This window comes from Heteronotia binoei, chromosome 11 (assembly GCF_032191835.1).
Source record: "Heteronotia binoei isolate CCM8104 ecotype False Entrance Well chromosome 11, APGP_CSIRO_Hbin_v1, whole genome shotgun sequence".
NCBI classification, from domain to species: Eukaryota; Metazoa; Chordata; class Lepidosauria; order Squamata; family Gekkonidae; genus Heteronotia; species Heteronotia binoei.
Window position 1 is genome coordinate 84,712,699 of NC_083233.1, and position 27,897 is coordinate 84,740,595.

Sequence of the window (27,897 nt, forward strand, 5' to 3'; positions counted from 1 at the left end):
CACCTGCAGCGGTTAGTGCTGGTCTGCAGTTAAGGAGCTGGATGAGAGACCAGCAAGATTTCTGGGACATCAGCTTTTGAGAGTCCAAAGGATCCCTGGCAGACTTGGGTCTGAAGAAGGAGCTTGGACTTTAAGGAGTGGCTGGAGTCGAACTGAGCTCTTCCCCTCTGGGGGTGCATGATGCTGTCTCCCCCCCCCCCCGAAACACCCCCATGGGAGGCGTTGAGATCAGGTGGAAGGGGGAGGGCCTGTGGGGCAAGCTGTGTTTGCTGTGGCAGATCTTGGGTAGCCTCACTGGGGCGAGACCCCTGGATCAGGTGGCCCAGCGGGGTCTTCTCTGCTTCTGCCCCCCCCCCGCACCTGCAGCCCAAGACCCCTTTTGGCAGGGGGGAGGCGCCAGGGCTGCACCCAGGCAGGGCCTTCTGCACGCAAAGCAGGGGCTGCTCCCGGGGGGTGGAGGTGGGGAAGGGCACCAGAACCAAGGGTGGTCCGGATTGCTGGAGCTTCCTGGGGCTCAGGAGGAGGCAAGCAGGCCCAGTGATGCGGTTTTCTCCGCTCCCACAGAGTCAGTCGAAGAAGAACTCGGCCGTCTGCAGCGGCTCCCCCGCCACGGCCGCCGTCATCGGCAACCCCAGGCTGCCCTCTTCGGTGATGGACCGCTGGCTGTGGGGGCCCATGCCCTCGGCCGAGGAGGAGGCCTATGCCGTGGCGGAGCTTCTGGGCTGCCAGCCGCTGGTGGGCAGCCTGGCCACCAAGGAGCGGGTGATGAGTGCCCTGGCGCAGGCGGAGTGTGTCCACTTTGCCACCCACGTCTCCTGGAAGCTGGCCGCTCTGGTCCTGACGCCCAACGCGGAGAGCCTCGCGGCCCCCAGCAAGGGCTGCTTTGGGAACTCCTCCTACACCATCCCTGAGTCCCTGCGCATGCAGGACGACGCCAGTGACGCAGAGAGCATCTCGGACTGCCCGCCCCTGCAGGAGTTCCTGCTCTCCGCAGCCGACATCCTGGACTTGCGCCTGCCTGCCAAGCTGGTGGTCTTGGGCGCCTGCCAGGAGTCCAGCAGCAAGGCCACCGCTGACGGGGTGATCGGGCTGACACGGGCCTTCCTGGCGGCCGGGGCCCAGTGCGTCCTGCTCTCCCTGTGGCCGGTCCCCGTGGCCGCTTCCAAGGCGTTTGTGCAGGCTTTCTACTCGGCTCTGCTGAACGGGCTGAAGGCCAGCGCTGCCCTGGGCGAGGCCATGAAGGTCGTGCAGGCAAACCAGCAGTTTTCCCACCCCTCCAACTGGGCAGGTCAGGAATCAAGGGCTGTGTGTTGCGGGGGGAGGGGCGGGAATTGGGGCACTGCAGGCGAGAACAGCAGCAGGACCCCCCTGGGCTCCTTGGGAGGAGGGGAAGGAAGAGGAGGAGCCCCTCTTGGCAGCCCACCCTTCCTGGGCTGGGAAGTGGAAGGGAGGTGGCAGGAGATGCTCCTTCTCCTGCGGAAAGAGGCCGGGACACATCCACTTCCGGGGCAGGGGGGTGCAATGGCCTGCTGCTGGCATTCTGGCCACCATGGGCAGCTTGCGTCCTTTGACTTGTGGGCCCCCGGCTCCCTCCTCCCCTGCGTCAACTTTGGGGCTTTCCCTGGGACGTGGGCGGCTGAGGCTCCTCTTTCTCCTGCCGCAGGCTTCATGCTGATTGGGAGTGACGTGAAGCTCAACAGCCCTTCTTCTCTGATTGGACAGGCCTTGACGGACATCCTCCAGCACCCGGAACGAGCCCGTGATGCCCTGCGGGTTCTGCTGCACCTGGTAAGGGGCTGGGCAGGGGGTGTGCAGAGGCAGTTCCCCCTCCCTGGTGTTTCTGCTGAGAGGGGGGCGGGTCCTTGTGCCCCCCTCTCCCCTCCGCCTCTCTCCCCCAGGTGGAGAAGTCCCTGCAGCGCATCCACAGCGGGCAGCACAACTCCATGTACACCTCCCAGCAGAGCGTGGAAAACAAGGCGGGGGGCATCCCAGGCTGGCAGGCGCTGCTGACCGCCGTCGGCTTCCGGCTGGACCCCCCGGCCAGTGGGCTGCCCGCGGCCGTCTTCTTCCCCACAGCTGACCCGGGGGACCGGCTGCAGCGCTGCAGCACCACCCTGCAGGCCTTGCTTGGTGAGTGGGGGGCGGAGCAGGGAGAGATGCTGTGCCCCCCTCCCTGTCCTGCCTGCAGGACCAGTCCTGTTCCCTGCAGCGACTGAGCAGGTCCCTCTGCCCCCCCCCCCCCCGCAGGGTTGCCGAACGCCGCCTTACAAGCCCTGTGCAAACTCACCTCCGCCTCCGAGAGTGGGGAGCAGCTCATCGGCCAGGTGAGCCCCCCAGCGGCCTTTGGGGGAGGGAGTGCCTGGCTCTGTCGGGAGTTCTGGAGGAATCACGGCTGCCCCCACCGGCCCCCCAGCCTGGCTGCTCCTTGCTTCACAAACCTGGCTCTAAACTATGCCTGTTCTTTCTCCCTCTCTCTCCTTTCTGCTTGCCAAAGGCTGTTAAAAACATGGTGGGAATGGTGAGTATGGGGGCTGCGCGTCAGGGTCTTAGTGCTGGTGCTTCTCCACCCCACCCAGGAGGTGGCCCCTGCCGTGTCCTGAGGGGCCTGGCTGTTCCCTGCTGCTTCTCCCTGGTTCTTCTCGTGGCATGCTCCGGGGGGGGGCGAGGGGGGCTGCTGGAGCTTCAGCTTTGCTGTGACAACCCCCCCCCCTTTCTCTCTCTCTCTCGTTTGCCTTCAGCTCCATCAGGTGCTGGTGCAGCTGCAGGTGGGGGGGGAGAAGGAGCAGGACTTCTTGGTGGCCCCCCTCCAGGTCTCCATTAGCGTCCAGCTGTGGCGGCTGCCGGGCTGCCACGAGTTCCTGGCCGCCTTGGGTAGGTGCTGGGCAGCGGGGCGAGGGGGGTGGGGCAGGGTGCCCCCCAGAGGCTGCCATTGCGCTGTGTGTCGCTTGCAGGCTTCGACCTGTGCGAAGTGGGGCAGGAGGAGGTGACCCTGAAGACGGGCAAGCAGGCCAGCCGCAGGACTCTGCACTTCGCCCTCCAGACCCTGCTGGCCCTTTTCGGTGAGGCTTTCGGGGAGGGGGGAGGAGGGCCCTTGGTGCCAGCTGCAACGGCTACATTCCAGCAGACCCCTCCAGGGAATGGGGGGTGGGGGCTGAGCCGTGCAGCAGAACTTGGGGGCTGGACTCTGCTTTCGGAGTGGTTGCCCCGACCAGCCCCCGAGCTCCTCTCCTAGTCAGCAGGCCCTGGGCAAGGGGTGGTGCTGCCTGAGGCACAAGTGGGGCCAGTCTCCAGCGCTTACCCTCCCCTCTGTGGACTCCCATCGCAGCCGTCCCTTCCGCCATAGAAACACAGAGCTGGAAGGGACTTCAGGTGGCCTCTAGGCTACTCCCCCCCCCCCCCCCCCGCACCATGCAGGAAATTCACACACAGCAGCGCCCCTCTGCTCTGTGCCCAGAGGAAGGTAAGAAACCTTGAGGATCCCTGGGCCATCTGGCCTGGAGGAAAACTCCGTCCTGACCCCAGAGCCCCAAAGCGAGAATCCAGGCAGGAGGCTGTCTCAGCTGGGTTAGGCTGTCCCGTTCCCCGTGAAAGCCTTTAAGGCCTGGAGATGGGGGGCGGGGCGTCCTGGCTGTCTTTACTCCAGCTTTGGCACGGCTCAGGAGGCTGCACATCTGCTCTTGAGACTGACGTTCCAGGGCTAGCCGTGCGCCTTGCGCCACCAGAAGCAATTGCTGCGGGGCAGTCTTTATGCAGGAGCCTGCTGCACTACTGCAGCTCACTGCATGGCTTTCTGCTAGCGAGGCAGGTGACATCCTCAGATGCCACAGTGTTCCCAAGACAGCCACTCAGGATAAAGAGGCAGAGTGCCGCCTCCACCCTCTCTCATCGTAGTGAACTTCAGCTCCACCAGTCTGACAAGGGACCAAAGCTGCTTTAGCTGAGGCAAAGATCCCCTGTGAAAGAGTGTCGCAGAGCCCAGTCCTGTCAGGTCACGGAAGCCTGGCAGGGTCAGTTCTTGGGAGGGAGAGGAAGGCTAACCGCCTCTGCTGACCACTGGCCTAGAACATCCAGTGGGGTCACCATCCATTGGCTGTGACAGGCTGGTTACATCTAGGCTCAGGTGCTCAAACGTGTCATCGCAAAAACACGTCCAGTACCAGGCTGCTCTGCACCAGTTTTGCACTTGGGCATGTAGATTGCAGGAACATTTAGGCTAAGCTATGTATTTCATGGACTGGAATGAATCAGCGATAGAAATGAATGTGCTTCCTCTGTTATTACTTTTTCCTTGACTGGAGGCCCTCCGTTGTGAAGAAGTGGATGACAGAATCCATGTGGGCCAATAATCCCCCTCCCAGAATCTCTAAGGGAACTCCTTGTAAGTCCGAAGGAAAAGGACCCCCCTCCCCCCCGTCAGAGACGGCTGCTTGGGGGACGGAGTGCTGTCAAGTGGCAGCTTCAGGAAGGGGCCTTGGAGGCACCCCAGGCTCACTGCTCGCTCTCCCCAAGTCTCTCCCCCTCCTGGAGCCAGAAGGGGAATCCCGGCCCCAGGTCCTGCAGGTCCTCCCTCATATCTGAGGCAGGGGGAGATATGACCACGTTCGAAATACACGCTTGCTGCCTTTGACCTCTGCTTCCTCTAAGGAACAGTTATTAGACGTAGCCCAGAAGAGGGTTTTCCCCAAGGTTTATCGTTTCTTTTCTCATCTGGTGGAGTGGGAAGGATGGAGGGGCCACCATTGACAGCTTCTTCATATAGATGCTGTATTATTGAAAGGCGCCCTGGAACTGAGGAGCAAAACAGGCTTCCAGGAGGTGGCGGAGGGGCCTGGTTGATCCTCGACAAGAGAGTCACATGTATATCTAATGTTGCTAAACTTGTGGGGCGGAGACATCACAGCCTGAATGGAGCTGGGTTTGGAGAAACATTTGGCCACCATTTGCAACAGGAGATCTATTCTCATTCACCTGCTAGGTGGGACTAGCTTTCGATATTATCTTTATCTTATCAACAAAGAGGTAGACTTTGTGTAGATTGTGGGGGGGGGGGGAGGAGATCAAATCCACCAACAATGAAAGAGGGGCATCTGAGGTGACAGAAAGTTGGCAATATTGGGCAAGGCCTAATGGCTCAGTTCCCCCGACAGATTTGTGGAGAAAGGGTCTGAGTTCATAACCTGGATTTAGCCACGGCCTGGACCACAGAGGCCAGGTCTTTTCTGCCCCGGAAGGGCTGCTGCAACTGGCTCCCCAGTCGGAGCTGGGAAAAGGCACCCTTAGCAGCAGCAGCAGCAGCCTCCAGTCCCACGCCTAGACCCCTTCCTTCTGGACAAGTGCATCCCCAGCCAGAATGGGTGACCCCTGAGTGCCCAGGTCAGATGTGCCGTTTTACCAGATGTGCCGACATCCATTCCAGACTGCTCCCAGGCACCAGTTCAGGGTCCCCCCCCCACCCTGGGATCAGCCAGAAGTGCAAGAGAGAGCTGAGTGTCATCTGCATCTCTGTGGCAGCCCAAATCAGCTCTCCAGGTGACCTCACCCGGCAGGTGTTAAAGAGCACAGGAGTCAAGATGGATATCTTGCAGGACCCCACAGGCCAAAGGCTAAGGGGCTGAGCCGCAGTCTCCCCCAGCATCACCTTCTGAAACCGGCCCCCAGGTAAAGCCAGAACCCCTGGGAAACAGTGCCTCCCTGTCCCAGCCCAGAAAGGCAGTCCAGAAGGACACCATGATGGATCGAGCTTCACATAGAGATGCAGGAGAGTCAAGAGAGGCCCACTCCCTCTGCCCATCTCCTAGCGCCTGTGTGACCAAGGCTCTTGCAGTCCCATGGTAGGACTGGAAAAGATCTCAACAATTTCCTTTATCCAGGAATGCCTGAAGTATTCCACCTTGCTCAAGAATTAAACATTTGAGGCTCTTCCAGATTGACTGCGATCTCCTAGGCCAGGACAGGCACTTTAGGATGGGCGCATCCCAGCAACCAGGCCGTCCCTCAGGGAGGCATTCACTAGTCCTCGCACCCACCTCCCCTCCCCTCCCCTCCTCCATTCAATCAGCCCGGAGGGGCGGGGGTCACACCTCCACATCCTCAGAGGGAAGAAACGGAAAAGTATTCTCAACAACAGCAAGCGTGTATTGGAATGACAAAGCCCGAGATAAAGTTGTACGTACTTTATATTTGGGTGAGATAAAGATTTGAGATTATGACATTAAATCAGAAACAGAATGACTAGTTGTTCTGATACACATTATATGAGTTACGCATAACTCAGTGGAACTATACAGGTTTTCCCTGACACATTTCATATGTTTTCATATAAAAATCAATTTAAAACGTGAAGCATGAAATTGGATCAAAGTCGCAGTGGTCCTGAGTGAAGAGGACGGCAAAACGAGAAAAGGCAGATTTATAAAACTCCCCCCAGCAGCCCTTATGCCAGGGAGACCCCGGAGGGGGGTCGCAAGAGGCCGGGCAAAGCAGGCAGCAGAGGGCTGGGACCTGGGGGAGCAGAGGGAGGCCGTGTTCTTTCTTTCATGCTGGAGCAAGGTGGAAGCAGGCATATCCAGCCAGTGTGGTGCCGTGTGAGCCAGAGGCCGAGACAGCTGTGCATGCCAGCTCCTGAAGCACTTTCCTTACTTCCATCTCTGGCCGCACCAGGCAGAAATGCACAAAGCGGTTAGGTCAGGAGGAAGCACTGGCCTCGAGTGTTTACCCCGTTTTTGTCTCTCTTTCTGCTTCCTTTAGACTCCACAGAGCTACCCAAGCGGCTGAGCTTAGACAGCTCCTCGTCCCTGGAGTCCCTGGCCTCAGCGCAGTCCGTCTCCAATCCCGGACCTCTTGGCTATCAGAACCCACCGTTTTCCCCCACGGGCCCAGACAGCTTGGCCTCGGACGCCATCTCGGTGTACAGCCTGAGCTCCATTGCCTCCTCTGTCAGCTTTGCCTCCAAGCCGGAGGGGGTGCTGGAAGGGGGAGTAGCCCGGGGGTGCCCGGATTACGAGAGGCCAAAGAACATCTATCCCCAAAGGACCCTGATGGCCCGTGGCCCGTTCTCTCCGCAAACCAGCACTGCCTTTGGCAAAGAGGGGGATGATTATGAGGGGTTCTCCATCATCAGCAGTGACCCGCTGGGGACGTACCAGGAGGCCAGACGGCTGCGGTTTTCCCCTGACCACAAACCCTCCCATAAGGCCGGAGGGGTCAGGATTTCAGTCAGCTCCAAGGGGAGCGTCAGTTCCCCAAACTCCCCTGTTAAGATGACTCTGATTCCCAGCCCAAACTCCCCGTTCCAGAAGGTTGGGAAACTGGCCGGTTCAGACACTGGCGACTCAGACCAGTCCAGCACTGAAACGGACAGCACGGTCAAATCCCAGGAGGAGAACAACCCAAAGCTCGACCCTCAGGAACTGGCCCAGAAGATCCTCGAAGAGACTCAGAGCCACCTCCTGGCCGTGGAGCACCTCCAGCGGAGCAGCAGTTTGGACAAGGGGGCCTCCCCGCTTGCGGGAGCCTCTTCCTTCAGGTCCTCTGAAACCAGCGCCTTCAGTCGGCCTCTGTGGTCCAGCCTCAAGGGCCAGCCATCCCCCCCCTCCGTGAAGCCAAAGCCCCCCACCAGGAGCTCCTCCCTGCAGAAGGTCAGCTCTGGCTACAGCAGCCCCACAACGTCCGAGGCATCCACCAAGGAGGGCGCGGGGCAGCACAGCAACCAGCCTTCCCCCAGCTCCGACTCCCACGGGGCGCTCTTCAGACTCAAGTACCCGAGCTCCCCCTACAGCACTCACATTTCCAAATCCCCCAGGAACATCTCTCCGAGCTCAGGGCACCACTCCCCCGCCGGCAGCACCCCGTCCCCTGCGCTCTCCTACTCTTCCGCCAGCTCGGCCCGCTCCAGTCCTGCGGACGCCCCTGCCGCCCTAGACAAGCTCAAGATGGCCACCATCGATGAGAAGGTGCAGGCCATCCACAACCTGAAGATGTTCTGGCAGAACAGCCCCCAGAGCTCCACAGGCCCCGTGAAGGTCTTGCGAAGTTCCTCAGGGAGAGCAACGGCCAGGCGAGATGTGCTCAGCTTATTGAACTTGTCTCCACGGCACAGCAAGGACGCCGCCACTGACAAGATGGAGCTGAAGGACTTGTCTGCTCCTGGGCCCCAGACCTCGTCGCAGAAGAACCCCCAGAATGGACACAGGCAACCTGACCCCACACAGTCCCCACTCCCAACCAGCACGTCAGGCTCTGGGCACCCTTTGCGGCTGCCTTCAGGAAACGGTTACAAATTCCTGTCCCCAGGACGCTTCTTTCCTTCTTCCAAATGCTGAACTCCTCTTGATCTCATGACGGTTGGGGGCCTTTTTTCCTGCCCATCTGCTCTTGAAGGAGACATGAGACAGGACACAGGAAAACACACCAAGGAACTTGAGCCTCGCTCAGGGGGAGGGGCTCTGGCCCTGCTTCCCACCTGCCTTCTGCTGCCCCCTCCTGGGATGGAGGGGAGGGGAGGGGAGGGGTGGGGTGGGTGCCCGCCAGGAAACGCACACCATTTTCTGTGATGAGAGGTACAAGCCATGTTGTCATGGATGCTTCCGGGGAGAGGGCAGTGCTGCAGCTGCCATGAAAGACTGGCTCTTCTTGCCCACAGTGGGGGAAGGGAACCGAAGAAGAGGCCCATTCAAGTGGGGGAAGAAGATGGCCCCTCTCAGGGAAAGCCCCTGGCAGTGGTTGCTTCTGATGCTGCATCAGGCAGGAAGAATCCCCTCGTGGCTGCGGAGGGAGCAGTGGAAGAAAGCCCTTCTCTCCACAGCCTGAGCTAGGGGTTGGCACCTCCAGTGGACTGAGGGGGGAGGCACAGCAGGGCCACAAGTCTGACCCTGCCTGGTTCCCATCCATACGAGGACGACACACACCACTGAGATCTCAGGCCCTGTCTGTCTGTCCAGATGCCTGCCACTGCGGCTGCTTCCCTATGCAGATCCTTAGTCGAAGCTGGAGCCCACCTGCACTGCCAGGCAGCAAGGATGAAATTGTGCCCTGCAGGAGGGGGGACACTTAGCAGCCTGCAGCCCCCTCCTCTGGCCCTTTGCTCAGCTCCTTGTGGGACCGAGCAGCTGCTTGAGTCACCCCACCCCACCCCACCCCTTCTGCAGGGGTGTTTTGAGCCAGACTGGTCCCAAGCTTCTTCGCTGCCTCACCCCTGCCGCCTCTGTGCCATGGCTTGTGGAGCAGGCAGATTGCGGAGGATGCCACGACTTGCCATACGCCTAGCAAGGCATGAGGGCAGTCCTGCGCTTCCATCCTGTGGGACAGTCCCGGCGCTCTCCACCTGGCTGAGGAAGCAGCAGCAGACCAGAGAGAGGCAGGTGGGGGGCAGCCCTCCCTCATCCATTCTGGACCAGAAAGGCAGCCTTACACTACTAAAGCCATAGAAACTAAACTTGGGACTGACTTGATGTTGCCCACTCCTTGGTGCGTCTGCCCTGGTGACGGGGGTGCTCCTTCCTGCCTCCCTCCCCACTCCAGCCGTCTGTCTCCCAGTGGCCAGTGCTGAGCTGCTCTTCCCACACATGCAAGCCCTGGGGCAAAGGTCGCCCAGGAGCACCACACACAACTTCTGGGCAGCAAGGATGTTTTCGAATGGAGCAAGACTGTTATTTGGACCTGCCTGTGGGGGTCCCTTTGTTTCCTATGCAAAGTCCAGCTGGGTGGGCAGTGAAAGGCCAGGGAAGGCGTCTCCTCCTGCCCTGCGTCCCTGCAACGCTTCCCTTCTTCCAAGAAGCCTAACGAAATGGTGCTTTGTCAAGGCTGCTGCTGCTGCTGCCGTTCTGGTGGCGGCTCCAGCCCCCTGGGCTTCCCGAGAGAAGGGAGGGGGGAGCACTTCAGCTGCCGTCTTCCAGGGCTGCAGCCCCCTTGGCCGCTGCTGCGGGTAACCGTTCATTCAGCAGAGCTCCCAACGCGCGCGGGAAGCAGGCTGGGTATTTAGACGGAGAAATCCGGGAAGCTCCCCCCTCCCCTCCCTTCCCTTCCCTCAGGCCGCAACACACCTCGTCTTCCTTGTCGTCTTTGTGCATGTAAAGTGACAACACACTCACTGCGCGCAAGAAGCGCTCTGTGCAATGACTTGTTCTCTCTTGTGCAAACCCTCACCTTTTGTTTGGTTTCGTCTTGTGAAAGGCTCTTCCCTCTGTGACTGCGGCCGCCGGCAAGCGCGACCAAAAGCCCCTTGGCCTGGGTGTGGCTGGCTGGCTCTCCCCCTTTGCAGGGGTTCTGGCCCCTTTCCCCCCCGTGGGGCGACCAGGGGGGAAGACCCGACCCGCCCCCGCCCCGCCCCCCACAAGCCACTCTGCTGCACTTAGTCTTATGTAGCATCCGCCGTGTTTGGCCTAGACGGACTTTTTTGTACATTCAACTCCGTTTCCAGACAGCATTAAACTTTTTATAGTACGACGTTTACCCTGTAAAAAGAATTTCATATTTTTATTGCAATCGTGAAGGCATTTGGCCTCCTCCTTTGTGACTTCTGTGTCTAATAAAGCATGACGACCTCTCGCTCGCCGCTCCCGTCTGCCTTTGTGAGGGGCGGCCCCGGCGGCTCTAGTTCGCGCCCCGTCCGTCTGCGGGGCCCTCGCTGGAAGGGAGGGAGGCAGGGAGGGAAGCGGCCAGAGGGAGGCCGAAAGCGCGGCACAGGAAGAGAGAGAGCGCGCTGCCCGGGCTGTCAGGAAGGAGCCGTCGCAGGAGAGACGCTTCAAGCCACCCCAAGGGTTGCCAATCCCCAGGTGTGGGCAGGGGATCCCCTCCCCCGGATCAGGGTGGTCAGAAAGAGGGGAGAGGGGAGGGGAATGTCTGCTGGGAACGCTGTTATTCCCTATGGAGATTTATTCCCATAGAAAATCATGAAGAATTGATCCACGGGTATCTGGGGGGGCTGCATTTTGGGGTAGAGGCATCAAATTTTCAGTATAGCATCCGGTGCCTCTCCCCAAAATACCCCCCAAGTTTCAAAAAGATTGGACCAGGGGGCCCAATTCTATGAGCCCCCAAAAGAAGGTGCCCCTATCCTTCATTATTTCCTATGGAAGGAAGGCATTGAAAAGGTGTGCCGTCCCTTTAAATGCGATGGCCAGAACTCCCTTGGAGTTCAATGATGCTTGTCACAGCCTTGATCTTGGCTCCACCCCAATGTCTCCTGGCTCCACCCCCAAAGCCCCCAGATATTTCTTGCATTGGACTTGGCCACCCCGCAGAATCAGCCCCGTTTGCCCTCCCCTTTCTTCCTCTTCTTTTGGGGGGGAGGAGCAGCCAAGCCCCGCCCCTGTTTCCTGGCTGGGGAGGGGAGGAGCCCCCAAAGCCCGCCTCTCACAGGAGCCCCTCTCTCCCTCCCGCCTTGTCTCTTCCTCCTCGCCGCTCTAGGCCTGCCTCAGTGGCGGAAGCCGGAAGTGCCGCTGAGGCGCGCGGCGGCCTGCCTCCCCGTGACAAACACTTCCGGCGGGGCAGGGGGCCCGGGGCCGGTCTTTCCGCGGCCGCTCGATGGCCTCTGCCTGGTCGCGCCGGAAGTCGTGCATCCGGGAGCCGGAAGCGTCGCGCTAGCGCGGTGGCGTGTGGGTAAGGGACGCCGGCGGCGCCTGCGCGTTGAGCTTCTGTGCGGGAAGATGGTGCTCATCAAGGAGTTGTAAGTGGAGCCCCCCCGCCCCCTCCCCCGCCCCCTCTCCCCCCACTCACCCCCCCTCTCTCTCTCTCTCTTGCAGCCGAGTGCTCCTGCCCTGCTCCGTGCAAGAGGTGGGTCCCGCCATCGCCGCCGCCCTCCTCCTCCTCCTCCTGCTGCAGGGGAGCTGCCTCCGTCGCCCGGGGGCGGCTGGGGGTTCCGGGAGAGCTGCAGCCGGCGCCTCCTGCAGCTTCGCACAAGCAGGAGGCGCTGAAGGCATCAGCCGCGGGGGAGGGGAAGCGTCCCGCCTTTCCAGAACAGGCAGCCTCGGAACCGACACAGCAGCTCTTGCTCGCTCCCCGCCCCGCAAAAAAGCAGCATGGGATAAAACTCTAAGGAGATGAATGCCGGGAGGGTGTGGGTGTGGAAAGTGCCCCTCAGGCAGTGGGGTCTGCTCCCTCCTCTTGGTACCGCTTTAGCTATTCAGGGCTTTCCCACTGATGTGTCAGAGTGAAAGTGATGTAAATGGCAGATTGCTGGCCACAGCATAGAACGATTTCACTGTCACTCTAGTTTTGTATGGGGTTTTTTTTTTGGCATCTTGGTTTTTTTGCTTTTCTTCCTAGTATCAAGTTGGGCAGCTTTACTCTGTGGCTGAAGCCAGTAAGAATGAAACAGGTGGCGGTGAAGGGATCCAGGTTCTAAAGAATGAGCCTTACGAGAAGGATGGCGAGACGGGCCAGTATACGCATAAGATCTACCACCTGAAGAGGTACGGAGGCCCTGAGACCTGCTGGTGGGGGTGGGCTCCTCCTCCTCCACAAAGGGCTGGTTGTGGTCCAGCCCGTCAGCTGAGGCTCTGGCCGTCCTCCTTGCATTGCCACTTTTCTTGCTGCTTTTGCCCACTGCTTGGCGGGTGCCGAGGTTCACGGGGGATGCCATGGGGGGAGGGGGAGGGGAGAAGGGGCTGCCAGCAGTTCCCAGGACAGGCACAAGCTGGCGGAGCCTGTACCAGCTGAGGAAACAACCGCTACTCTTTCTGGAGTGACAGGTAGAATATTTGTAGGTGTGCAGTGGGGGGAGTTGGTGTTTTCAGCTTGAAGAGCAGAGGGGCTGTTAGGAGGCCACTGGTTTCTCCTGTGCCTAACCTAGAAACTTTGCTTCAACCAGCTCCTGGGGTGGTGGTGGGGAGGTTGCTGCTTGTGCCTATGGAGACAGAGAAGAAGAGTTGGTTTTTATACCCCACCTTTCACTACCCAATGGAGTCCCAGAGCAGATTACAATCTCCTTCCCTTCCTCTCCCCATAACAGGTGTCCTGAGAGGTAGGTGGGGCTGAGAGAGCCATGACTGGCCCAAGGCCACCCAGCTGACTGTATGTGGAGGAGGAGTGGGGAATCAAACCCAGTTCTCCAGATTAGAGTCTGCTGCTAACCGCTACACCAAGTTGGGTCTCAATCTGGGTTGTAATTTCCTTTCCAGAATCCTTCTTAAATGGAAGAGGCTAGGTTTTTTTCCAATTTCTGGATCATTTAGTTAAGAGTTCTGGGTGTGGGTGTGTTGCTGCTTGCTGGCTAGAGAAGAAGCACCTGTTCTCGAGTGGGTGGTGTGATGGGTGTTGGAAGGATGCCCTGAGAGAGGAATCCTTTTGGAGATTTTTAGCTGGTAAGCAGTAACTTTAAGGGTCTGCCACAGAAGCTGCCCGTGTTGCAGCCCACCTTGTTCTCTAGGAAAGGCAGGAGTTGATGGCCGGAAGCCTCGTGCTCTTGAAAGCTGCCCAGGTTATGTTTCAGTTGCTTTCTTTACCTTCTGCTTGATTGTTTTTGGGACTTAAAACATTTTGGCAGTTTACAGGTGCTGAGTTGCTGGATGCTTGCACATTGTCTAACTCTTATCTGGCAAGAAATGTCTCTTTGCACAGAACATTAAAAGCAAAAATGAAACTCTTGTGGTGAGCATATTGTCCTGGTTGTCCTCTCCATTTCTTTGCAGCAAGGTCCCTGGTTTTGTGCGGATGATTGCTCCTGAAGGCTCTCTGGTCTTCCATGAAAAGGCCTGGAATGCGTACCCGTACTGCAGGACAAGTGAGTACCCAGTTTGAGGCCAAGCACCAGTATAGTGCCTGAAGCTGTGCAGGCCTCTGTGAAGTCATATGAAGATCAGTCTCTCTTTTGGGGGGGGTGGGGAAGGGAGGGCGGACAGTGTTTGCTGCATCATATTTCTGGAACCAGATGAATTCCTGCAAGCTGCTGTTCTCTTGGCCCTGAGCATTTGCAGCCATCCAGCCCGTGGTGTGTCTGTGATCTGGGGATGGTGGCTTACAGTTGGCGAGCTGCACACCTCACCTGGCATAGCAGTACTAGACCCCAGACGTGGCTGGAGGGGTGAGAGTAGAATGCCCGAAGTACCATATAACAGGGCTTGGGCTGGTGGTGCAGTCAGGGACTTGCCCAAGGGCTGGGCATTGCAGCAGCTTCAGCGGGAAGAGTATTCTGTCTTCCTCCACCCCATGCACATTGCTCAGATGTGCAGCCTGTGGGAGAGCACCTCTAGTGTTTTAACAAGTGAGTTAAAAGAGTTTGTTTTTAGAGGGGAATCCAGTTCCTGCCCTTGGTTGATTGTTCCCTTTCTCTTTCTCTTTGCATGTTTTCCCGGGCTTCAGTTGTAACGGTAAGTGCTGTTGTTTTGCTCTGGGAATGGCATTTAACTTTTAGCAGTTCTGGAATGTTTAATCTTGTGCGTGTGTTGTCAAGTTGTAGGCAGGGTGCCTCTAGGGGAGGGGTTCAAGTCCTCCATTGAACCTGCTGGATTTCCAGGCTGAATGGCTGGCAGGGCACATTCTGCAAGGAGAGAAAAGAGAGACAGGGTCCTCCGTCCTTGGAGATGGAAATGGCTTCCTGCTATGCCAGGAGCCCTGCTCCAGGTCATTAGCATCTCCTCCAGCAGCCTGAGGTCTGGGCAGAATGAAGGGCCCAGTTCTGGGGAGGACCTCCCTCTAGATCAGAGCCCCTGCCTCCTTCCAAGAGATTTGGGCATGTCATCTTGGGAATTAGAAATCCCACCTTACTTTGCAAGGCTGCTCAGGGCAGACTACAAGACACCAAGAAGCACATAGAAACAGTTAATGTAATTTACATTAGAATCTGAAAACCATGAAACCTGAATGACGGTGAGATGGTTGTGCTTGAAGTCTCAGAGAGATAACTGAGTATACCTCAGGAGGCCATTGAGGGAGGAATGAGGCCCAGCCTCTCAGCCTATGGTACAAATTGGTATAGCAAACAGCATAGGCTGGTTGGGGCGGGGGGAGGACTGGTTTATAAGAACATGAGAAGCCCTGTTGGATCAAGCCAATGGCCCATTCAGTCCAACACTCTGTGTCACATAAGAATAGAAGAGAAGCCCTGTTGGATCAGGCCAGTGGCCCCTCCAGTCCAACACTTTGTGTCACATAAGAACATAAGAGAAGCCATATTGGATCAGGCCACTGGCCCCTCCAGTCCAACACTCTGTGTCACAGAAGAACATAAGAGAAGCCAGTTGGATCAGGCCAGTGGCCCCTCCAATCCAACACTCTGTGTCACACAGTGGCCAAAAAACCCAGGTGCCATCAGGACATAAGAACATAAGAGAAGCCATGTTGGATCAGGCCAATGGCCCATCCAGTCCAACACTCTGTGTCACATAAGAGAAGCCATGTTGGATCAGGCCAATGGCCCATTCAGTCCAACACTCTGTGTCACATAAGAACAGAAGAGAAGCCCTGTTGGATCAGGCCAGTGGCCCCTCCAGTCCAACACTCTGGGTCACATAAGAACATAAGAGAAGCCATATTGGATCAGGCCACTGGCCCCTCCAGTCCAACACTCTGTGTCACACAGTGGCAAAAAAAAACCAGGTGCCATCAGGAGGTCCATCCATGGGGCCAGGGCACTAGAAGCTCTCCCACTGTTGCCCCTCCCCCCAAGCACCAAGAATACAGAGCATCGCTTGCCCCAGACAGAGTTCCATCTATACCTTGTGTCTAATAGCCACTGATGGACCTCTGCTCCATATGTTTATCCAATCCCCCCCTTTTTTCACTTTCTGATCTTTTATTCTTTTTTGATCAATAGTTAAGGTGGGTAATAGCGGCAAGGGAAAAAAGAAATAAAAAACAAATTATCACTTAATATCACGTTTTTACAAAACATATCAGATTGCCAAGATGAAAAATAACAAGCTAACATCCCATGATGTTCCATAATAATATGTAGGTAACTGTAAGACCTAGGTAGACATACTCCGGACTGCCCTAGACAGAAAGTTCCATCAATACACTGTGGCTAACAGCCACTGATGGACCTCTGCTCCATATTTTTATCCAATCCCCTCTTGAAGCTGGCTATGCTTGTAGCTGCCGTCACCTCCTGTGGCAGTGAACTCCACATGTTAATCACCCTTTGGGGGGAAAAGTACTTCCTTTTATCCATTCTAACCCAACTGCTCAACAATTTCATTGAGTGCCCGCAAGTTCTTGTATTGTGAGAAAGGGAGAAAAGTACTTTCTCTACCTTCTTTATCCTTTGCATAATCTTGTAAACCTCTATCATGTCACCCCGCAGTCGATTTTTCTCCCAGCTAGAGAGCCCCAAGCACTTTATCTTCATAGGGAAAGTGTTCCAATCCTTTAATCTTTCTAGTTGCCCTTTTCTGCACTTTTTCCAGTGCTATATTATCTTTTTTGAGGTGTGGTGACCAGAATTGTACACAGTATTCCAAATGAGATGGGGTTCCAAGTGTGTTGAGGAGATGTTCTGGGACGTTGAGACTCAGGTGTTGCTGCAGACACTCTGGGGGTGATGAAAGGGGCAGGCTCCTCCCCATCTTTCCAGTGTGGGCTGGTGGGAGGTCCTGGGGAACTGATGGTTCTTTTGCACTCCAGGCTGTGGGGGGCGGCGGGGGGGCTTGTGTGGTTTGCAGGACTGGAGGCTGTCAGCAGGTGAAGGTGCTGCTCTCAGTTACCCCTTGCCCCATCCCCTTCTACTGCCAGCCCTGCCCCCCACCAGGGGCTGAGCCCTTTAGCCAGGCTTGTCGAGGGGATGAAGAGTGGGTGGGGGCAGAATGATCAGGGAGGGGGAGGCCCACCAAGGCACCCTCTAAGCTGTGGAGTCTGGTAAGCAAAAATCCTGCTTTGGGAGCTACTCCATAAATTAGTTTATTTTGGGGCCATTTTTGCTGAGCTATGTGTGAGCCAGACGCTAAAAAATTGTGAGCTAGTCACACTAACTCAGCTGACTTAGTGTGAGCTAGCTCAGAGTTTTTTTAGCCTCCAGCTCACACATTTTTGTCTTAGCCCAAGAAAAATGGCCCCAGAGCAAACTAATCTATGCAGTAGTTCACAACTTTGACACTGGTAGCTCGCGAAGCAGAATTTTTGCTCACAGGACTCCACAGCTTAGTGGGAGTATTGGACCCCCCATCCTCAGCTCATTCTCCCCTGGGAGAGGCTGGGTTCCAAGTCTGCCTCCTAAGGTGTTCTCCTGCCCCAAGATGTCCCCTGGGGCCAGAAGTGAGAGTTGGTTTAAAGAGAGTTTGCAATGAATTGTGTTGTTCCTCCCTCTTTGTCATTTCTTCTTGCCAGAACGAATACATGAAAGAGGATTTCTTCATCAAGATTGAGACGTGGCACAAGCCAGACTTGGGGAGTTCAGACAATGTAGGTTGGAGAGTGGGCCGGGCTGCTTGGCCCCCTCAGCGGCCAGACTGAGCATGGAAGACGTGCTCCTTCCTCCCCTGGGTGGGGGGGGGGGGTGTTGGCCTGTGCGAGCCACGCAAGGGAAGCACTCAGGAGTTTGGATCAGAAGGGCCTCTGGCTCGAGGCTTGGTGCTTGAGGGCACCCCCTGCTCCGCTCCCAGGAGGGGTTCTCTGGGGACAGAGAGATGGTCACGGCCGGGCCCAATGGAACTCTCTCTCTCTCCCTCCTCTTGCAGGTCCACGAGCTGGACCCAGAAACATGGAAGAGCGTGGAAGTTATTCACATTGACATTGCAGAGCGAAACCAAGTGGAGCCAGGAGTGAGTGGGTCGCATCTGCCCGGGGGGGAGGAGGAGGAGGAGTTGGGCAGCCCTGCAGAACCTTCGCTTTGAACAAGCAGAGCAGCAGCTTCCCCAGCCAGCCAGCCAGCCTGGCGCAGCGAGCGTGCCGCGTGTGCCAGTGCCTGGTCTCTCCGCTTGTGGGCTGGCCTTCAGCCAAGAGGTTGGGACAGGGAGCGTGTGGGAGACGCTCTGTGCAAGGGGGTCTGCAGCAGAGGGGCTTAGGAGTGCCTTTCTTTGCAAGAAGGAGGCTCATGGTGGGTGGCAGGGGATGAGCCAGGGCTCCTTGGAGGGTCTCAGCCAAGTCTCTCAGCAGTGTCAGAAGGTTCATCTCCAGACGTGCAGGAGAGCTGCTGCTGGCTTTGGCTTCTTAGGCATTTATATGCTGCTTTTCGGCTTGCAGCACAAATGCAACAGAGAAGGCAAAAAGTCTTGTGAATGAAGGGCAGTGCGCCCTCTCCCTCTCCCTCCCAGACCCAGAAGCTGTGGGGCAGCTCAGGATTTTAAAAGGCTGCCTGTGTGAAGGAGGTGTGGCTCAGGCATAGGTCCGCGCTTGATATTTGGAGGGTGCAGTTCAGGTGATGCTGTGAAGCAGACCCCCTTGGAAGAGAGGAGCTGGTTCCTGTGCAGGATCCCAGGGGCCAGAGTTCCCCCTCCCCTTTGGGGTGGCCTCGGGGCTGTTAGTTGCACCTCCGCCTGGTCCTGCTTCGCAAGTGTTTTGTTGGCTTGGAAAGGGGATATCTGGGCTTGGCTGGGCCCTGAAGAGAGGCCCTGCTGTCCTCCTCTGCCCGGTTGTCATTTCTGGACCGTCACAACAAACGGGTGCTGGTGAAGCAGAGAACCTCGCAATGGAAGCAGAGGCATCTGCAGCCGCCTGTGCTCCGTCCTGCCAAGCGCTCGGCCTTCACTGTGCTGAGTGAGCCTTGGCCAAACCATCTGAAGCGCCAATCAATAAACAGCCCGCCTCTGGCCTTGGCAGGCCTAATGGAAGGCAGATGGCCGCCCCGCCCTGGGCAGGCATCTGTTGCTCGCTGCTGCTGCTGCTGGGGGTCTCCAGTGAACCCTGGCTCCTTCTAATCATCTCCGGTGTTTTGTCAAAATGGTTTTGTGTGATTTGTATACAAAAGTCACTTCCCAGGAGAGGAGGACTCTTGCAAGTGTAAGCAGAAGGAGACGTGCAATTAGCCCCAGAGAGGGCTGCACTTGTGGAAGTGATTTGAAGGAAAATGAGCAGAAGGAACACACAAACCAAGGTCAGGCTGGGAGCTCCTTCTCTGCTCCGCTCTTGTTTCATCTGCCGCGCCCTACATCCAGAGGGGCTTTCTGTGGGCAGGTGGCTATTTGGGGAGGGGGGACTGGACATTCACTTGCTGTGGGGCATCTTCCCTTTCCCCAGACCTCACCCAAGGAGTTTCTGCTGAAGCCTTGCCCTCTTTGGCTTATCCATGCGGGTCTCAGTGCGAGAAGTGCAGCACAGAGGCCTTGCTGAGCGTGTGCGGGGAGGAGGGGGAGGGGGATCCAGCATTTGTCACACTTTTACCCACCCAGCCCTCCCCCCTGCAAGGACTGTGACCCTCCCCCCCCTGTGCTCACAGTCATGACCTGACCTGAGGTCACCTGGGCAGCTTCCCCAGCCTGGATTTCCAGGCCACCCTCCCCCAAGAAGAGCTCAGGGCCGTTCACAGCATCTGAGAAGCCCAATCAGTAGCCATAAGAAACCAAGTTCAAAATGTAAACAACCATCACTCTAGTTCAGATGGTATTAAAGGTGTCCCTTGGAGGGGCGGGGCTGATGGTGACTGTTGCTGTCCTCAGCCAGGCGCCTGGGAGGCGGAACATCTCTGCCTTCCAGGCCCTGCGGAACTGCAGCAGGCTCCCCACTGGGCAGGGGGTTCCACCAGGCTGGCTGAAAATGCTTGCTTGGCTCTGGTCAGGGACGGCCAGATTGCCTTTCCCAGGCCAGGGAGCACCAGAAGAGCCTTCTCCCCAGGGAGTCATGTTCTTTGAGTCCGCCCGGAGTCCGTGTGGAATGGGTGGGGTATAAATGGAAAGTAAATAAATGCGAGGGGCATGCCAGAAGAGGTCCAGAGCTGGGAGCTGGCACCCCAACCCAGAAGCCCTCCCCTCCAGCCAGCCACAGTATCTCCATCTTAGAAGGGTTCCCTTTCAGCCAGCTCTGCCTCAACCTTCCCAACACAGTCTCCAGCCAGGAGGGAGGGGGCGGTATCTGGCCATTCATCCATCCATCCATCAACAGATGCAGCTGGGTGTCATCCGTGTGCTGGTGGCAGCTCAGCCCAAAACTGCACACCAGCTGGGTGAGTGGGCACATCTGCATGTTAAAGCACACTGGAGAGTGGATTGCCCCTTGAGGGACCCCAGGCCCCCGGAGGTATTGAGGCGACACCCTCTGTCCCCGGCCCTGGAGGAATGAGAGGAGTCATTTCAAGACCGTCGAACAGACTCCTACATTGGCGAGGCAGTGCATCAGCAGATTGTGAGGGGCTGTGCCAGACCCTGCCGTCAGGACTGACCCGTCTCAGTCCAGGCGTCTGAAGATTGCCTGCGAGGGGGAGCAGCACCATCTCTGCCCCATGACCAGGGCAGGAGCCAGCCGGGAAGGGGTCCAGGCCTCCGTATCGTCCAAGAAAACTCCGGAGCTGGTCTACCACCACTCTCTCAATTACCTGGCCTGGAAACAAGAGGTTTGAGACTGGGAAGCAATTGGCAGGATCCAAGGATGGTTTCTTTAAGAGCGGTCTTTCCACAGCCTCTTTTAATCCCCCTGAATTTAAGAACAGATTGAGAATGGCCACCAGAGGTGCCTAGTGATCTGAGCAGGGCACCCCATGGCAGCAGTCAGACCCCTGGCAAAGTCCAGTCCAGTGTGGTGGATGAGATGCCGTGGAGGACAAGAGGCCCCTGGCCTGCACAGAGGCAGCTGTGCCAGCTCCATGGCCCCAGCCCCTTGGCAGGTGGGGGGTGGCTGTTTGGCTGGTGACGGACTCTCCGCAGCGTCCCACCCCAGGTCAGTACCAGAGATCCTTGGAGTGGGGGGGGCCCTGAAGGAAAGTGACTCTTGAATGAGCATGGACGCCCCTCAGGTGTCCTTGCTCGGCTCGCCCGCCGCACTGGGAGCCTGGATGCTAGCGGAAGTAAGGCAGGTAGAGAAGTATTTTGAATGAAACCAAATCCCTCTGCTTCTGTTGCTCTGGCAGGGTGTGGGGGAGAGGGGCAGCTCTCTCCTTTGGTGTGGGGGCACCTATTCCCCTTTCCTGAGCAGCCCCCCCCCCGCTCTCTTGGGTGTGGCCCTCGGCTTGTGTGAGGTGGAGTTGGCACCTGGGCTCCCTTCCTCCGTGCTGAGTGTGGGATGCTGCCTGGGTGCAGGTGGGCAGTAGCCGTCCTGGTCTGAAGCAGGAGAACGACGTTTGAGTTCGGGGGGCCCTTTAAGACCAGGCAGGTTTTGTTCAGTGTGCCAGTTTCTGCAGGAGTGGGCAGCACACACCAGCGTGGGCCTGGAAGAAGCCTTGTGTGGTGTGGAAGGGGCCTGCTAGGCTGGCTCCCAGAGGTGGGGGCTTTCCATATGGGGGCTGCTGGCAGGATGCGGAATGAAGGCCTTGGTGTGTGTCCTCCCGTGCTGTGGTGTGTGTTTGTGTGAGGCAGCCAGGCAGCAGGTGGAGGCTTTTGTAGGGGGGTGGTGCTGCAAAGGTCTTCTGGGGACTCAGCCCTGCCCAGCTTCTGTTCACCACTTGGCCAGAGGAGCCTGGTGTGACGAGCTGGCAAGAGCTTCTCTCCCTCCCTGGGAAGAGCGGGGGCTGAGAGGCCGCTGGAGGAGCTTTCTCTCTGCCTCAGCTTTGCCTCTTTCCTTTGCAGGACTACAAGGAGGATGAGGACCCAGCCCTGTTCCAGTCCGTGAAGACCAAGAGAGGTCCCTTGGGGCCCAACTGGAAGGCAAGTGGGGCACTGCTCCTTTGGGCCCTTACCTGCATGTGGGTCCCCCAGCCCTTTCTCTCCTGTGCGGAGGGGTGGCGAGGCTGCTGGCTGCTTTGTCTCTGCGGGAGGCTTGCAGGGTGGACCCAGGCGAGTTGGCCTTTGGGGTGCTGCTCATTGCAGGCACTTGGCTCAGGGGGGAGCCGGGTGCTGCGGCTTCAAGCATGCCACTTGGGTGAGCTTGTGGGAAGAGCTCTCTTTGCCTCCTGTCTGCAGCTGCCCTCTGCCCCAGCGGCCTCTTAGAGTCTCAGAACCCGGCACCAGGTCAGGAGGAGAAAAGGCTTCTTGGCTTTAAGGTGCCTGCGGGGACAAGAGCGCTGCCTCAGACATCCTTGCATCTCTCTGCAGGGCTCCCAGAGCCTGCCTTGGGTGCCGGATGGCAAGACTCCGCTGGGAGGGGAACTTTGCCCAGTAGGGGCTGCTCCCTTCCAAACTGGCCAGCTAGAAAACCAGACTGTGACAAAAAGACTAATCCTCTAGAAGCAATACAACATTTATAAAGTGGAATAAACATTACCAGTTACAACATGTATAGCAAACGCTTAATGCATACGCATAGGAGTAATTGCATAGTGCAGCAACATTTCACCATCCTACAGGTAGAGAGAAATCGTCTCAAAAAATAAGTCCCAGGCACTCCAGAACAACAGTATAATCCGGCGTCCCTCTGTTCTTAGGTGCTTGCTGACCTGGAGACCCTTTTCCCCAAATTGGGGTGCAGGAACCTTGAGCTGGTTCACCCTGCTGCTCTCGAGCCACCTTAAAAGGGGTACATTGATTTCAAAGTGGACCAGGAGGAAGCCTTCACTGTTTTCAAATAATGCAGCAGACATTTTTCTAGTTGGCTCCTCGTTCCCTTCCAGACTGGCTCAAAATTGGGGTGGCACCCCCCCCCCCCAAACACACACACACAGCAGAGAAGTTCCAGCTGGTGGGATTTCCTCAGCCTGGTCTGTGGCTGGATGTGCGCAGCATCTCGTGTGATATCGAGCTTGCCCTTCCTGGCTTCTGCTGCCCGCCTTCTGGGTTAGAAGCCTACTTGGAATGGTGGGTTTGTGTTGCCTCAACAGTCTGTGGGCACAGCTGGGCTGCAGCATCCCTCCCCCCCCCCCCCGGATCAGGGGCGCTGCAGCCCTTGATCTAAAGGCTCACACACCCCTCCCCCAAGGATCCAGCACTTGACCTGCTGGAAGAGCTGGAGTCCACAAAAGGTCCTGTTAAGCCAGAAGGGCAGAGTTAAAGAGAGCAGCTCAACACACAGGGGAAACAGCCACCAAGCCAGGCTTCCCGGAGTTAACTTGCGGTCCATTGAACACTCCCTCTGTGCTTGGGGAGCGGGTCCATCTCTGCCGAGTCCCTCCCTCCCAGGATCCAGGAATCGACTCCCCCCCTCCCCCCAGGCTGGGCAAAGGGCCCGCAGGTGGGTGCCCATCTCTTTGGGGTGAGAATGCCCTCTTGGCCAGCCTGAGAGCCTCCGGGGCAGGAGGGGAGAGTGAAAGGGGCCTTCCTCTCCAGTTCACCAATAAAAGTATTTCGGGTCCCATGCCCCCAGTTCAGCACCCAGGGTGGAGCCCGGCTCTTCTGTCGGGGAGAGGCGGCGGAAGGCGGCTGGTCTTTCCTTCCCCCTCCTGGTACCTGCTCTTGTAGTGCAGCCTGTGTTTGTTCCAGGGTCCCATTGCAGCAAATAGACTCGCCTTGAGGGGCCCTCACTTCAGACCCTTCCGGGCCCCACCCAAATTCAGAGCTGGGGCAGCCCAGGTCCATCTTGGCGGGGGCGGGGGGAACCACCAGAGCTGGCTCTGCTGCAGTTGAGGGGGGCCCGCCAGGGCGCTGCTTGGCCCACAGAGTGAGGGCAGTCGGCCTCTTTCCGAGCAGCTCCTGGCTGGAGGTTTGTGTGAAGCGCTGTCCATGAGCGAGCCTGGCTGGTCTTGCAGGGGCTCAAGCGGCATCTCCTGGGGGGGAGAGGGATGCTCCCTGCAGACCCTGAATGGGGCCCTCCCTCGTGGTAGCATGAGGTGGGGGGGGGAGAAAGAGATTGAAGCCCCTGCACTCCGTGGGGGCTTTTGCTCACTGGAGTCATTTGTTTCTGTTTGCTGGGCTGCCCTCTGCTGCAGGCAGGGCTCATGGCACCTTACAGCAGGGCAATACAATATTTTTTTAAAAAAAGAACCAAATTAAAATACATTTTCCAAATTCCTGGGAAAGCCATACTGTTTCCCAGATGATGGATCAGTTCAGGCCCCTCGGTGGAGGGAAGGGGGAGCTGAGAGGGCCAGACCTGGGGGCACATTTCTGCCTTGCTGGGAGCCCTACAGAAAGCTCACGCATCCAAAGGCCCAGGAGTTCTCGGGCAGCGAGTTCCACCAGGACAGCCGGATGTCTCTCGCGCCCTGCAGGGACCCCCACAGCGGCTGACCCCCATGGAGACCCCAAGTGACTTCTGTGAGGCTCCTCTCCTCCATCTTGGGTTAGGTTGAGAGCGTGGCTGGCCCAGGGTCACCCAACAGGAGTGGGATTTGAAGCTGGGTCTCCCAAGTGGACACGTCTCCTTTGCAACCAGCAGTGCTCCCTCCCTCCCTCCCTTCCTTCCTTCCTTCCTTCCTTCCTTCCTTCCTTCCTTCCTTCCTTCCTTCCTTCCTTCCTTCCTTCCTTCCTTCCTTCCTTCCTTCCTTCCTTCCTTCCTTCCTTCCTTCCTTCCTTCCTTCCTTCCTTCCTTCCTCCCTCCCTCCCTCCCTCCCTCCTGACCAGGGGCCTCCTCTCTGCTCCTGGGTGCATGCCATCTCCCCATGGGCCTGTGGGGTGGAGTGGCCCTCCCCTGACCCCGCTTTGGCCTGGGTTGCTGCAGGAACGAGGGGGGAGGGGGAAGAGAGAGAGGGGGGCCTTTCGTCTTCCCAGCTGTGGGCCGTCTGCAGGGGTGAGCGGGGCCTGTTTGAAGTTCCCCCCTGCCAGATGGAAAACACCAGGCAGGCAGGCAGGCGGCCTTTCTGCTCATGCCTGGGGGTGTGTGTCTGGGTTCTACAGAAGGAGCTGGCGGCTGATGAGGACTGTCCCAAAATGTGCGCCTACAAGCTGGTGACGATCAAATTCAAGTGGTGGGGGTTGCAGAATAAAGTGGAGAACTTCATTCAGAAGGTGAGGAGGCGGGAGCACTGGCTGGAGGGGAGGGGTCCTCGCCTTCCTGCCCCCTCCTGACAACAGCTGCTTGGTCAGCCAGGGACCTGCCAGCTAGTCCTGCGTTGTCTCCTCTTGACAGCAAGAAAAACGGATCTTCACTAACTTCCATCGGCAGCTGTTCTGCTGGATTGACAAGTGGATCGACCTTTCCATGGAAGACATCCGGCGAATGGAGGATGAAACCCAGAGAGAGCTGGAAGCGGTGAGTGTCGGCCCTCGCCCTGCGGCCTCCTCCTTCCCTGCTCTCTGGGAATGGCAGCCTGAGACAGCTGCGGTCTGCTGAGCAGGAGTCCCACCTCTTTCCCGAGCGACTGGGCCATCTGGGGGATGGGTTCTCCTGCTGCCTGTTTCCAGGGCTGGCAGACTCTGAGCATGGGCAGCTTTTCAGCTGCTCCCTTTGGATTGCAAGTCCTTCTGCTCGTGCTTCGCAGGGCAAACCCTGAGCCGGAAGAGCAGAGCTGCTGCGAAGAAGCCCCTGCTGTTGGGCTCAGCCCCATCCGGCCGGCTGCTCTGCACTTGTGACGGTTCAGGCGGGGCCTTTCTTCCTTCACCTTGAGCATCTTCATCTTCTTGCCTCTCTCCTCCTCCTCCTCTTCTTTGTCATCGTCGTCTTCTTCTTGTGCTTCCCTTTTCAGGGCTGTCACTCAGAATTCTGGTCTCCCTTCCTGTAGAGGACAGCTGGGCTCTGGCAGGCAGCACCCCCCTCCCCCCGGTTGCAGCAGCTCTTCTGCTCCCAGGGAACGCCTCTCCAGTGTGCCCTCCTCTCACCCTCCCACACAGCCTGCACTCTTGCCTGCATCGGGAAGGGCATGGTGGCTGCGGCCCCAGCCCTGGGTTCTGCTTTGGGACTTGAAAGGCCTCTGGGTCGCCTTCTTTCTTTGGCACTCTCTCTCTCCTCTCCGCCAGCATTTTTCCCATCACACATCTCTGTTGGCTTCTCTGGCCTCTTTCCTTCTTCTTTGCTCTCCTGCATCTCAGCAAGGGGTGATGGTCTCGCGCAGTTCCCTGCGTGCCACTCTGCTTCCAGCAGGAGTTCTTGCATTGTGTTGAGAATGAACCAGAATCTCTGGGTCCTGGTGGATTCCCTCTGGCTTGAGGCTGGAATGCAGGGCTGGAGGTCACTGCCAGCCTTGCCTGAAATTTCCCTCCTGTTCCCCTTCCCTTCTCCAGGGGGCAGCACAGAGGTGTCTCGGCTTTTTGCTTCCGCGGTGTGCTGTTCAGGGGAGGAAGCCGAGGCCTCGCTGCCCTGCCTCTCCCTGTGGAGAAGGTCCAGGCTGGCTCTCAAAGGCCGTTCTTCAGCTGCTGGGACCCTTTCTCACTAACCCCTGCTGGGTGGACTTCCTGGGGGCTTCTTACCGTTTTATTTTGCGTCTAGATGCGTAAGAAAGGTTCCGTCCGAGGTACGTTGGCTGCCGACGTCTAGAGGAGTCCTGTGTAGGTCAGAGGCAGAATCCAGTTGTGTAAGTGACTTGTTGGGAGAGGAGAGGCCTCCAAGCCCCTGCTGAGGAATGGCCACTTCCTGCGCAGCAAGGCTGGGGGAGCAGCAGAGCTGCCTGCCTGCCAGCCGCCTCCTCTGACCACCTCTCCGCCCCGGTGGGGCTGCTTTGTTGCCAGCCTCCCTCACGAGGTTCTCAAGACAAGGCCTTGCATCTCCCAGGTGCTGTCCTGCAGCTGTGCCCGGGATTCTTGCTCCAGCCCCTCTGCAGGGGGCATCACCCTCTCGGTTTGGCTCAGAGCAGCAGTGCCGTGCGGGGCTCACCCGTGGCCAGAGTGGCTCAGGGCTTTGCGTTCAGGTAGAAGGGCTGCTCTGAAGCCTCAGGCATATCCCCGGGGGCGAAGATGTCGAACCCCATGGGCTGGCTGCTCCTGCTGAACTGGCTGCAGTTTCCCCGTGGAAGCTGATGCATTCCCCTAAAATGAATTCCTGCTTCCAGAGGCCCATCTGGGAGCAGCTCTCTGTGCCGGGCTCTCGAGTGGGGTTTCTCCCTTTTCATTTTGCAGCGTGGGGGCTTGCCGTCCTGATTGGCTGAGTGGCATGCTGTGTCCTTGCCCTGGGGGGTGAGCCTCTCCTCTCCCCCGGAGGAACCTGCCAGCCGGCCAGCTGATTCCACTTCTGAGGGGCTTTGCCTTTTCCCTCTGCAGTTGCGTCACCAAGGTCAAGTGAGAGGGACGAGTGCTGCGAACGACGAATGAAGGCCGGCCATCCCAGCCATGCTGTCAGCACGTTGGTCCACGCAGCTCTCTGCACACCGGGGTTGTGCGTGTGTGCACACACAGCAGCGTGTGCACACACAGCAGCGTGTGCACGTGTCTGGGGGAGCTGCCACGGTTTCTCCAGGGTCCTGAATCTCTTTCACCAAGGAAACAGCAGCTTTCATTATCTCTCTCTCTCTCTAATGCAACCAAGGCCCACCTAGTGTCCTGTTCGGGGGAGAAGAGATGGTGGTGGCAGCCCTGTAGTGGCTGTTTTTCATGGCGCTTGTCCTCCTCCATCTGAGCCCAGGAGCAGCCTGGCCCTGACCTTCCCGGTGGGCCTCGTTTTTGCTCTGGGGCTGCTTGAGTCTCTCCTCGTGCTCGGACTCCCCTCCTCCTCCTGCTCTCAAGCAAGCAGACTTGGATCAGCAGTTAATCCCTCTTCTTGTGTTTCTCCACATATTTTTGGAATAAGAACTCTGAATGTATTTATAGCTATTTATTTCTGGATTGTCATTATCTTGCAATCAGATCAGAAATGTCTCTTGTAGCAGCAGTCAGTTTTTTGCCTTTGAGTGAAAAAGAAAAACAAGGCAAGCCCAGTTTTTTTTCATCTGCTGCTGCAAAGGAAAAAAAAATCTGTTTCACTGGTATTTTGTATATTGAAAATTGAGTGTTTCTTCATTAAAATTGGCAAAATAGGAAGAGGCTTCTGATTTGTGAGCATCCTGAATGGCCCCGTTGTGGGTGAGAGTCCAGCCCAGCCTGGCAGCCGGAAGACCACTCGGCTCCCTCCCTCCCTCTCTGCAGGCAGGCGCTGCTGCGCTCC

General features: G+C 57.8%; 2 protein-coding genes across 3 annotated transcripts in view; both read left to right on the plus strand.

The window, feature by feature from the left end:
* TTC28 (tetratricopeptide repeat domain 28) overlaps window positions 1-8,366 on the plus strand; it is a 110,450-nt gene extending 102,084 nt beyond the window's left edge. Inside the window, exons 15-22 of one of the 2 annotated variants that reach the window (XM_060249015.1) lie at window positions 565-1,288; window positions 1,664-1,788; window positions 1,899-2,130; window positions 2,248-2,324; window positions 2,495-2,518; window positions 2,739-2,871; window positions 2,952-3,059; window positions 6,748-8,366. In XM_060249015.1, the coding sequence (XP_060104998.1) occupies window positions 565-1,288; window positions 1,664-1,788; window positions 1,899-2,130; window positions 2,248-2,324; window positions 2,495-2,518; window positions 2,739-2,871; window positions 2,952-3,059; window positions 6,748-8,321 (2,997 nt within the window). In that variant the 3' untranslated portion in view covers window positions 8,322-8,366. The remainder of the gene's footprint in view (window positions 1-564; window positions 1,289-1,663; window positions 1,789-1,898; window positions 2,131-2,247; window positions 2,325-2,494; window positions 2,519-2,738; window positions 2,872-2,951; window positions 3,060-6,747) is intronic. The other variant, XM_060249014.1, reaches the window with a different exon arrangement.
* A 3,231-nt stretch (window positions 8,367-11,597) lies between these two features.
* Window positions 11,598-27,773, plus strand: PITPNB (phosphatidylinositol transfer protein beta). The gene is made up of 11 exons (XM_060249237.1): window positions 11,598-11,665; window positions 11,742-11,772; window positions 12,265-12,410; window positions 13,629-13,720; window positions 14,299-14,306; window positions 17,260-17,334; window positions 17,610-17,693; window positions 21,585-21,662; window positions 24,723-24,833; window positions 24,955-25,077; window positions 27,018-27,773. The coding sequence occupies exons 1-11, from the start codon at window positions 11,646-11,648 to the stop codon at window positions 27,066-27,068; spliced, it is 819 nt and encodes a 272-aa protein (XP_060105220.1). The 5' UTR covers window positions 11,598-11,645; the 3' UTR covers window positions 27,069-27,773.
* The last annotated feature ends 124 nt before the right edge of the window (window positions 27,774-27,897 follow it).

Coding starts and splice junctions, on each gene's coding strand:
- PITPNB (XM_060249237.1), top strand. CDS start 11,646: ATGGTGCTCATCAAGGAGTT. Junction 12,411..13,628: donor AAGATCTACCACCTGAAGAG/GTACGGAGGCCC, acceptor ATTTCTTTGCAG/CAAGGTCCCTGGTTTTGTGC. Junction 21,663..24,722: donor CCTTGGGGCCCAACTGGAAG/GCAAGTGGGGCA, acceptor TGGGTTCTACAG/AAGGAGCTGGCGGCTGATGA.